Source organism: Octopus sinensis, linkage group LG14, assembly GCF_006345805.1.
Source record: "Octopus sinensis linkage group LG14, ASM634580v1, whole genome shotgun sequence".
NCBI classification, from domain to species: Eukaryota; Metazoa; Mollusca; class Cephalopoda; order Octopoda; family Octopodidae; genus Octopus; species Octopus sinensis.
This window is the reverse complement of record NC_043010.1, coordinates 60910792-60922368: the sequence shown is the minus strand read 5'-3', so window position 1 is coordinate 60922368 and position 11577 is coordinate 60910792. Positions and strand designations below refer to the sequence as shown.

At 38.5% G+C, this 11577-nt stretch overlaps 1 protein-coding gene across 1 annotated transcript; it reads left to right on the top strand.

The window, feature by feature from the left end:
• The first annotated feature begins 1528 nt into the window (after positions 1 to 1528).
• On the top strand, positions 1529 to 10825 carry LOC115219084. Its single transcript, XM_029789150.2, has 2 exons — positions 1529 to 1824; positions 7464 to 10825. Exon 2 carries the CDS (start codon positions 7469 to 7471, stop codon positions 9098 to 9100), a length of 1632 nt encoding a protein of 543 aa, XP_029645010.1. The 5' UTR covers positions 1529 to 1824; positions 7464 to 7468; the 3' UTR covers positions 9101 to 10825.
• Positions 10826 to 11577: the final 752 nt, after the last annotated feature.

Genomic DNA, 11577 nt, shown 5'->3' with positions numbered 1-11577 from the left:
TTGATGTCTTTTTAATCCTCCAACTGAATGGCACACCTTTCCACAGGCCGTACATGTTCTGCTGTCATATATACATACATATACATATGTATGTATTTACATTCTATTATACACACACACATGCATATCTATCTGTCTGTCTATCTATCTATCTTTTTATCAATATATATGTATATATATATGTGTGTGTGTGTGTGGTGTGTGTGTGTGTGTGTGTGTGTATGTGTGTGTGCACACGCGCTTTTGTGTGTGATGGGCTGTCTACCAAATCCATTCACAAGACTTTGGTAAGCTCAGGGCTATAGTTAAAGACACTTGCCCAAGGTGTACTTGGAACCATATGGTTGGGTGGGGAGCAGTGTGATTGTTGATCAGTGGGAACGATGCAGAAGGGTAGGACACTGAATAAATGTCACCATCTTTGAATGCTTTCAGTAAAGACATGCAATTCTTTATTCATGTTCTGGGCCTTTCTGTATTTGATGAGTTGTGGAAAGAAAGAAAAAAGAAGCAAGTGGCTTGTTTTGCTGAGTTCCTTCCAAGAAGTGTATCAGAAGCATTGACCTCAGTTGAAAGAGAACACACAGAGATCTGAAGATGGTGTGGTAGAGTTGATTAAATTGCCTTCAGTGTGGTGTCTGTTTAGTAAGTCCATGTGTGGAAATGCAAGACCTCACCTGACTCAGGAGAAAAAGAAATTTGAAACACTTTGGCATTCATCATCATTTAACATCAGTCTTCCATGCTGGCATGGGTTGGATGGTTTGACAGGGGCTGGCAAGACTGGAGAGCTGCACCAGGTTTCACTGTCTGCTTTGGTATGGTTTCCATGGCTGGATGCCCTTCTCAATGCCAACCACTTCACAGAATGTATTGGGTGCTTTTTATATAGCATCAGCTCTGGAGCTTTTTACATGGCACCAACACCAGTGGGGTTGTTAAGTAACTTGCAAGGCAAATCCCTCTCAGCTGGGAGATGCCTGAACAAAAGAATCATACAATCTGATTTCTTTCTGATGGAAAAGCCCTTTGTTACCAACAAAGGTAGAAACTCTCTCAACTTTGCCCAGCCTGTTCTTATACTAGCAACTATGCTTTCAGAGCATCCTCCACCACTGCTAGCTCAATCACCTAGTTAATGGAAGCTACCTATTACTTTTAAGGGTCCCCACTGCAAACATTTGAAGAAGTCTATTTCCTGTATGTTCTTAGTGTCTATTGTACCTGCACACCTGCCACACACAAAGGCTATTAACCTTCTTGTTATACTGTTGCCCCTCTTATGTGTTCATAGCTTACATTAGATACGCAGTTAGGAAATGACAACATTAAATACTGACTAATATTATTTTTATTATTCTGGAAAGAATGAAAGAAATAAAATAACGTTAGTCATTGATCTAATCTCTTTCTCTCATCATGTAATTATTTCTAACTAGATTTTTGATATTAAACACATTGAAATGAGCGAGTCCAAACTGCTTGATAAGTATTTCTAATATAGGCACAAGGGAGTGGGGAATTAGTCGATACTCTCACTACCCGCAGGTACTTTATTTATCGACCCCGAAAGGACGAAAAACAGTTAATCTAGGCGGAAACGCCTTTTGAAAAAATGGACTAATTTTACAGGAGAAACTTTACACCGGTTTCCGACTGACGTCGGGATTTCAATGATGGCTGTTCGTTTCTGTAAATATTCTTCACATCCTTGTTTGTTTTTGTTATCTTTGACGACCGATCGTTTTCTTAATTTCTGAATAGAATGACATTTTTACACAGCATATTGCCTTCAACACTTTGATCAAACTGATCTCATTTTTGGTATGTCTATTTATTATTTATATTATTAAATGATTTATTATTAATTATTATAAGATGAGGAAAGCGGCGTAATTAAAATTAGGAGCCTTAATTAGGAGAATTTTAAAATCTAATTTGGTTTTCCTGAATTCCCGAAACGGAAAAGTGAATCCTTCAATGTAGGTAAAACGTGTACCCTATACATATATACAGCCCTATTACACACACATATATGTATATAAATAAATAAAATACACACACACACGATATATAATAGGTAAGAATCGTATTTTTGTAAATTGTATTTTCTCCAAATGACGTTTTATGTGTTGTCGATAAAAAAAAGAGAAGCAGGGATAGAAAAAAAAGTTTGATTTTAGCACAACCGGAATCTCTTCTTTTCAGTGTTTCAGTAATTCCAAGTTAGATTTTTTATATTCCCCGTTTTTGTTGGTTCCAGTTTTTTAAAATTTTCTGGGTTTTTGTTATTTAAACATTGTTTCCGGCAGGAATTGTTAAACTCTGAGGAAATATATAAAATCTATTTGCTCTTAATAAACCATATTGATATTAAACAATTCTCTCCAACTTCTGACGAAAATCTTAAAATATATTCAAGCAAAATCGAAAGACAACAGAAGAGATCGAACTCGTTCCGCCAAATAAGTGGACGAGGATGTTTCTTTATTCTTCTCTTTGTATTTGTGTTTATCAAAGAATTGGAAAAGAAAAGAAAACAAACGAGCAGGATATATGCCGGAGTATTAATAAAATTCTAAACCGGTTAAAAGTCGGACAAATTAGAATTGTTGCGAGAAAGTAAAAGTACAACTTTTTTTAGAGAAGAACCATTCTTCGGGGGTTCAAGGCTTTATTAAGAAGTCGTCTTCTTCACAGACCAATTTATTTTACTTTTGATCTTGTTTGTATTCACTTTAGTTTCCTCTCATCATATAATTTCCGTTTGTTATCCAGCAAAAATACTTCTGTTAAAGTGCGTAATGATGATTGTATAGTTACTAATTTGGGTAACTGTAATTAAAGATGTTTTGTTAAGCAAAAAGTTATTGAAAACTTCTTTATGATATCAAGTCCAACAGGAAACGGTGTTACCTAGGGCTAAATAACAGTAGCATTCTTCCCTTTCATGGGACTGTCACATTAAGTTGACAACATACTATCACTTTATCGTGCTGCTACGGCATAAATCTCTCTGAGAGATTAAGAAATATATTATTTCTTTTTATGAGAATTCAGTAAGACCATCTCTAGAATATTGATGGCATAACTACACTTTAGGTCACCATCCAAGTTTCTTTCCTCCGTATTTACTTCATCTACACATGTGTTCGAAAATGTAGATTATTATGACGATAAATTTTATTTAATTTTTCTTTGTAATCAGAAAGAAAGAAGTGCACAGCTTTTTAACTCCAGTCCTTCGTGACATAAAAGCTGTTCGGACACAATAAGGCGCACCCCAATTTCAACAGCGCATATTCAGGAAAAAAGTTTGTAGTGCATTAAAGTATATAATATTTAAAGCAATCTCGCTGTAAATTACAAACCATTGTACAGTTTCGGTAAATCCAAGTTAGATTTTTACATTCACCATTATTGTCGGGGCCAGTTTTAAACAAAATTTTCACTTTCCAGGTTTTTGTTATTTTAACGTGGTTTCCGCTATGAATTGTTAAACACTATGCAGTACTGAATTTGTACGATGGTCTGTAATTTACTGCAAGATTGTACAACTTCTTTTGCAGTACAAATAATAATAATAATAATATCAGAAAGCATCTAGAGGAATATCAAGGAAATTGGAAAAGAGTGTCCAGTGGAACTGTTACAAAACGTTTGCTTCCTTGGCACGGCCAGAATAATTAGCAAAGGATTAGGTAGTTGAAAAGAACGGGTAGGATGGTACCGTAGGCTGCAGGTAGGAAGCCCACTACGCATGCAAGACTTCAGGAGTTCCAACAAAACCTGTGATAAAAAGAAATGATAATAATGTTTAAGTAAACAGTGTTATTATAGAATAAGGCTAGGAGGAAGAGACCCTCCAAATCGGTGGCTCTCAACCCTCTTTTTATATCCTGGCCAGATCCAAGTTATTAATTTTTTTAGGAGGCCGCACCAAAAATAAAAAAAAAGAGCTCGAATCAAAGAACAATTTATTATATTTATAGAGGGTGGGGGAGAACAAGGGTCAGCTGGAAGGATGCTTGAGGGTCCATGCGGCCCTGGGAGCCGTGATGGAGAACTGCTGGTCTAGATTAAAATCAAGCCTATTAATAGTGAATATCAGGGACAAAATTAGCTGACGAGAAATTCAACTTTGCATATAGGACCCAGGGCAATTTCTTGAGACTTCGTTTTTGTAAAAAAAGTGTGTTGTGTATGTCGTTAAATATAATATTGAATTATTTTCTTGTGATTCTTGTTCAATGTAATGATATCCAGGAGTGGCTGTGTGGTAAGTAGCTTGTTTACCAACCACATGGTTCCGGGTTCAGTCCCACTGCGTGGCACCTTGGGCAAGTGTCTTCTGCTATAGCCTCGGGCTGACCAAAGCCTTGTGAGTGGATTTGGTAGACGGAAACTGAAAGAAGCCCGTCGTATATATATATATATATATATATATATATATATATATATATATATATATATATATATATATATATATATATATATGTATGTATGTATGTGTGTGTGTTTGTGTGTCTGTTTATCCCCCTAGCATTGCTTGACAACCAATGCTGGTGTGTTTATGTCCCCGTCACTTAGCGGTTCGGCAAAATAGACCGATAGAATAAGTACTGGGCTTACAAAGAATAAGTGCTGGGGTCGAGTTGCTCGATTAAAGGCGGTGCTCCAGCATGACCGCAGTCAAATGACTGAAACAAGTAAAAGAGTATATCAGATAAGAGGAAATGGGTATGTTATAGGTTAATCATTCAAAATACTTTCCACCTTTAGTGTCGCCTTACTGGCACATGAAAAACAACATTCGAACGTGGTTGTTGCCAGTGCCGCCAGACTGGCCCTCATGCCAGTGGCACTTAAAAAGCACCCTCTACACTCTCAGAGTGGTTGTCGTTAGGAAGGGCATCCAGCTGTAGAAACTTTGCCAGATCAGATTGGAGCCTGGTGCAGCCTCCTGGCTCGCCAGTCCGCAGTCAAGCCGTCCAACCCATGCCTGCATGGAAAGCGGACGTTAAACGATGATGATGATGATGATGATTGTAGTAAGGTTACTCTGCAAAATACCAGCTCCATTCTCAATATTAATGAAGTCTTTTGCTCTCCTCTCTCTTTAATAAAAGACACAACTGAGTTTGCATCAATTCTTTCTTTGCCAAGTTATCGGTCAAATTTAAAACCACCTTAATTTTATTAAACCTGGTAATTTGTGCTCCCCTTCCCCTTTGTAATCCTCACAGGCCCACAAAAGCGAGGGTACCCTTTAGGCTAGATCGTTCTGATACTGATTACTTTTAACTATATTGTACAATGCTAAACATAAAATAAGGAATATTTTCATGTCTTCCAGTTTCTTGTCGATGACAAATTACTTTCAAATATAATGACATGGGTTTTTTTATGTTGCGCACTCCACTCATTTTCAGTCACAATGGGCCATAGTTGAGGAAATTGACTCAATATACTAAATATATATTTTGAGCCGGCCACCACAGACGACAGCAGAAAAATAGTGATTCTATCTATATTAAAAAAAAAATAATAAATGCGCCCTTTTAAAGCCTAGCCAGGCTCATGGGCCCAGTTTCCCGGTTTCTATGGTGTGCGTGTTCTCCTGCTGGACGGGATGCCAGTCCACTGCAGTGTTACTGAGTGGACTGGAGCAACGTGAAATGAAGTGTTTTGCTCAAGAAAATAATGCGTTGCCCGGTCCAGGAATTGAAACCACAATCTTACAATCATGGTGCTGATACCCTAACCACTAAGCCTCCACTCTATCTATATTAGGCTGACAAATTTTGCATGCAGGTTAGAGTGCATTAGGGCTTAGTTGTCAGTCCCCTTCTATTTGTCATAATCCTCAACGCTGTCACAGAAGTTCAAGAGTTGCTGCCCGTGGAAACTCTTGTGCTGGTGACATTTTTACAGCTGTATCTGTTGTAGAATTAAAAAAGAAATTCCAGGTGTGGAAGTAAAACCTGAAATCAAGGGGTCTTGAAGGAGTTAACTGAGCAACGTATTAGTGGGGAAATTGATAGAACTCTGGTTCCATCAAGGAAATAGCCACTTGTTTAATATGTAACAATTCCATACAATGCACCCAGTGCAAACTATGGACACAAGAAATGTAGTGGAATCACTGGCAGGTTAAGAGAAAACAGACTTGATATATGGTCTCTGCACAGGGGTTACAAACACTAAATGTGCACAGGAGATAGTTTCTCTCAAACACTGAGTCGGTTCCCTTGAAGTGGTCAGTAGCTTCTGTTACTTGCGTGAGTTAACCCTTTTGATGCCAACCGGGCTGAGACCGCCTCTGGCTCTGTAGTAAAAATGTCTTGTTTTCAAAAGTTTTGAATTAAAACCTTCCACCAAACCTTAGTTACAGTTTATGTTCCTAACACCAGCTGAATGATAACAAAGTTATTTCACTAAATTCTTTGTTGTATTTAAGATTAATTGAAAGAAACACAGAGCATCTCGAAATAAATACGGTAACGGAAGGGTTAATTAACAGTGGAGGTGAATGTTCCTGAAGTAGAGGAGCCAGAGTAAGAATGGGTTGGGGAGTGGTTACCCCTTTTGCTAATAAAACGTTTCTCTCCCAAAGTGAGATGCAGATTGTATAATGCTTGTGTGTGAACTGCAATGTTTTGGCCAAAAGTAACTGGGATGGCTCTAAGTATGTTTCTGCATCATTTTGCTATCTTTTGACACATCTTCTACGTGTCATAGATGTTGTGGTTTAACTCCCAGTGTTGAGTGTGATGGCTGGTTCTTTTTGTTTTCTTGTGTTGCTGGCAAAAAAGGAGACTGGATTTGCCGGGAATTTTTCAGCTAAAATAGTTTTCAAGCTGTGTCTACAAAATGGTAGAGGACGTATGAGTTTTGTGGAAGTTGAAGGTGAATGGCTAAGATCTCTTTCATGCTCTGTCAGGGTAATTGCTGGTTCAGGAAGTAAAAACACTATTAACAGTATGTTTGGCAAGCTGACGGGTAATCAGCTGGCTATTTTGTTTCCCTTTTTGTTTTTTAGAAGTGGATAATTAAGATACAAGCTAAGTTAATAAGGTCATTATACTTAAAAATCCTTTAGACTACAAATTTCATTATAAAAGAAACTTACTGACTAACTGATAATTAATTGGTCATTAAGAGTCTACATTCTAAATAGATCAGGATTATAGATGTTGATAGATTCATTTAATTACTGATGCCATCTGCTTGGGAACTCTGGCATAATCATACATTTAACTGTGGGGTTGTTTTTGATCAATATTTGCATAATTAGCATTTATTGAAGGTTAAGACTGTGATGTTTATTAGAAGAACCTAATTAGAAGACAATTAGCCACATGATAACATAAAGGAATTGTTATTTCCATTTGGTAATATAAAAGAACTATTATTTCTAACATCTCTCACTAATATTATTATTATTTTTATTATTTTTTCAGGAAAGATGTCACAACAACTTACAGGAGAGCAGATTATTTCCATATCAAACAAAGTGATGCGTTATGTGAGGAAATGTAACCTGGTTGGTGTGAAGTCCAAACTGGACCCTCTTAAAATGCCACATCGCAAACGTATTGCCAGCCGAAAGATCCAAGGATTCACTGCGCTGTTTCTGGCCGTTTCCTACAACAACTTGGAACTTGTTCAGTATTTGTTACAGGAATGCAATGTTCCTGTCGATCAACCTGTGATATATAATGATGATGCTCAAGTGACCCCTCTTTTAGTGGCTGCATCAGAACGCTGCAAGAATATGTTACAGATCCTTCTTGATTATGGAGCTGATATCAATGTCAAAGACCATTTGGGTAGCACTGCTCTGAAAATGTCTGTTAAGGGTGGCAACGTGGACATTGTTAAGTTTCTTATTGAAAGAGGTTCTGATGTTAATTTTGCTGACCATAAAGGAGTGACTCCATTGATGGAATCGGTCTTTAACACGGAGTTAGTAGATCTCCTCTCTTCAAATGGTGCTAATTTATATGCAACTGATGCAAAGGGTGACACAGTCCTGCATTTTGCAGCCTGTAAAGGTAGTTTAGAGGTGTTTAAGTTTCTCCTCCAGAAAGGCTTCAGTCCTTACACATGCAATGGCCTCGGTGAGAACAGTTTCCGGCTTGCTGCCACACACTGGCAATGGAGAATACTCATCTATTTACTGGTAACTTTTCCTTACCCACAACATTCTCCACAACAGTACTTTGACAGCACCACAACACAGATATTTATTAAAGCTCTTGATGAAGCTGAACACAACATTGATGTCTTTGAATTTCCTGCACTAATGGTGACAGAAAAAGTATTAGGGGTTTGCTGTACGTCACTTGAGGCCTTAGGTTATGCAGCATGGCTGCAGTGCGACCTCGGCAATGTTTCACTAGCATGGGACATATATTGCCATTTACTTCGAGCCTGTCAAAGAATGAGGTGTGTAACGGGCCCTGATATTGTTACACTTGAGTTGGAGGTGTTTTGGAAAATATACAGTAAAGATCAACATTATTCGATGCCATTCAGGGAGGTCATAAATCTTGTGCGGCAGATTGCTAGTGATATCGTCATCAACTGGGAATCTCTCCAAAACAGCAACTGTGAAGAAAGATCTTTGAAAAGTTCTTACAAGGTGAATGCATGGGAAACGTTGTTACTGTTTGTGGTGAACTTGCTCAAAATTCTCATTCATTACCAACACAAATGGGATTCGGTAAGCTTTCAGAGGTTCTCCTGTTCTGTTCTTGATCGATACACCAAGGTTTTGTCTCAGACAGAACAGTCACATGCTGAACAGGAAGGCATCACGGATGGAAGTAAACCTGCAATCTCTTTAAGGCTTCATGGAAAATGGCAGCCGACAGACATTATTCTCCAAGCGTGTCATGAAACACAAAACCAGTTTCTGGGAAAATTTCTCAAAGAATCACCGTACATTGTCTTTGATGCTGCTAAACTTGTTCCTGTAAAAGAACCTCTTTCCCTGCAGTGTCTCACTGCCAGAGTTTTAAACCAAGCAAACATTGAGTACCACAAATACTTACCTGGACGCTTGACCGACTTTGTCCTCCATCACCTCTCATGATACCCAAACTCTAACAAACACAAACTTCCTCTTTTTTTTCTCATGTTTAATTTTTTGCTGTTTTACATTAATTTTTTTTCCATGTTTGCAGGATCAAAAAGTTTTTTTTTATATTGCTATTATTCCACAGCAGAATGATGGTCCTTCCTATTGCTGACCACCCCACCATGGAGTAGGGGTGGCCCTTGGTTTTATATCAGTCAGGAAAATGGGAACAAAGGGAGCAGAGTTACTGTGCCCTGAGACCACAACGACTGTCAGTGACATTGGAGGAGAGACAGCAATAATGGTAGTACTAAGTGTTGATGTACTCAGTTTTGTAGTACTTTAATGTCACAGTCATTGTACTTCTTTTAATGAGAGACAAGTGGCTCCGGGCTGTGAGTATTTCCTCTGTTATGCATCGAGACTTGAACTCTACAAGAGATGCTCATTTGGATGAAACACCAGTTTATTGATAACATTTCCGTATGATGGGATATTCTGAACTGATTCCTGACGGCTCAGTAACCTGCAGTCTTCCATTCGCATCTAGGAATTGTTATAGGAATCGACCTGACTGAGTACTAAATCAACCTATTGTTAAAGACATTTAATTTGATTGCCAATGTGATAAAAAAAAAAGCCCCCAGAAAATTATGCTTGTTTCTAAGAAAAGGGAGACATTACAAATCTCAGTTACTTATCTCAACTTATAACTTTTGAAATGATTTGATAGATTTTAGACCCCCACCCCACCCTCCATACTTTGTCTGGGTATGAAACTTGATAATTATACAGCTTAGACAACTTTGATGATGTTTCTGGGATTAACCTCACCATTAACTGTCCCCTCATTCAGTTTCTTTTCTTGACCATCAATCAGTACGTTACTGGGGCAGAACTGACAACTTCAGCTCCATGGAATGGTTATGTTCCTGAAATTTGGCTTCACAGACTTGACCCTTCTCCAAACTGTACAGAGGGGCACTACAAGATAGACCTGCTTGAAGTAACAGCCAACATCTCTCTCAAATCATATCCTACTATCTTAAGAAAGGACACATTGAATAATGTTGTTCAAGATAAAACAGGATGGTCGTGGTTGGAATGCTGTTGATTATGGGTCTGCTCGATCAGGGCTGACCTAGGGCTAAAGAAGAGTCACAATAAGAGTGTTGCTACTGTTTACAACAGTGGATTGTTCCTACCTGTGGTACCTTTTTACAGTTAAGTAGACTGAGCCACTCGAGAGATAAGTGTCTTGGTCACAAACCCTTAGCTGTGCACTTGACCATCAGACATCTCTCTGAGCCAATTAACAAACCATTAATTATTTGTTGCATTCTTTAGGAGTTTAAAATTGTTGTTTCTGCTCAGATAATACTTTTTAACTGACATCTACTCCCCCCCCTCTCTCCCTCTCTATTCCCCTCTCTCTCTCTACTCCCCTCTCTCTACTCCCCCCTCTCTACTTCTCTCTCTCTCTATTCCTATCAATCCTCTCTGTCCTGTTGAGGCTAACAAACTATAGTTTTACTTTCCATCCTGTTGTTCTGCTTGTCACATCGTTGGGTAATATTTTGAGAGTTTTTCTTCTTAACAGTTCTGCAGACTTGGTCTTTGATCCTCTTCCACAATATTTGTTGGTTCCTTTCTACACTTTAATTGGAGCTGGGACTTAGAATCGTAACTAATTAGCCAGAGAATGTGTGGTCATCCTTGTTGGCAGTGGTTGTCTCAGACTGAGTGGACAAATGCTTAGATTGAACTGGTTTTGGAGAAATATGAGAGGGGAAGGGTGGGGGGGGGAGAAGGATGTTGTATACCAGACACATCCATTCCATACCAGAATTGTTAACCACACACACACACAATAAGTATATTATGCCTCACATCTGATTCCTCATATAGTTTGTCTCTCAGCTTATTTGTATTCCATCATACATGCAAACTAACCATAAACATCCGGTGAAGCATCCTTGCTTCATTTCTTTTTAGCCATTGCAAATCTTCTGCATTCAAGGTCCACATCTTTGCTACTGCACAACATCACACTTCATACAATCTGCCCCTTAGTTTGAAGAAAAATCCCTTGTTGTCAGCAGAGGTAGTACTTTCTTAAACTTTTCCACGCTGGTCTTGCTCTGACTACTGTGCTTACAGAATACCTATCACCTCTGCTAATTAAATCATTTAGGTAACAAAAGCTATCAACTACGTCAAGGAGCCTGTGGGTATTTCATAGGCCCCACCACCTGCAATCTCTGAGTGCCTGTTGTCCCTGGCAATCTGATGCATGTGATGTCTGTCTCCTTGTTGGCCAGTCTCTGATCACACTACACTTCTTGAGCAGCTGTAGTTTTCACTGGTCATGCTTCATGGAATTCTTACCAAATTCTTCTCAGCATATGAAGCATAGTCATTTCCCTGATGGCAGCATGGTTGTACTTTCTCTCTGACTTAGTAATACTTGACCTAATGATCTCAAATGGTTT

Bases quoted from the DNA above. Each gene is read 5' to 3' on its own strand.
- LOC115219084 (XM_029789150.2), top strand. From the start codon at position 7,469: ATGTCACAACAACTTACAGGAGAGCAGATTATTTCCATATCAAACAAA.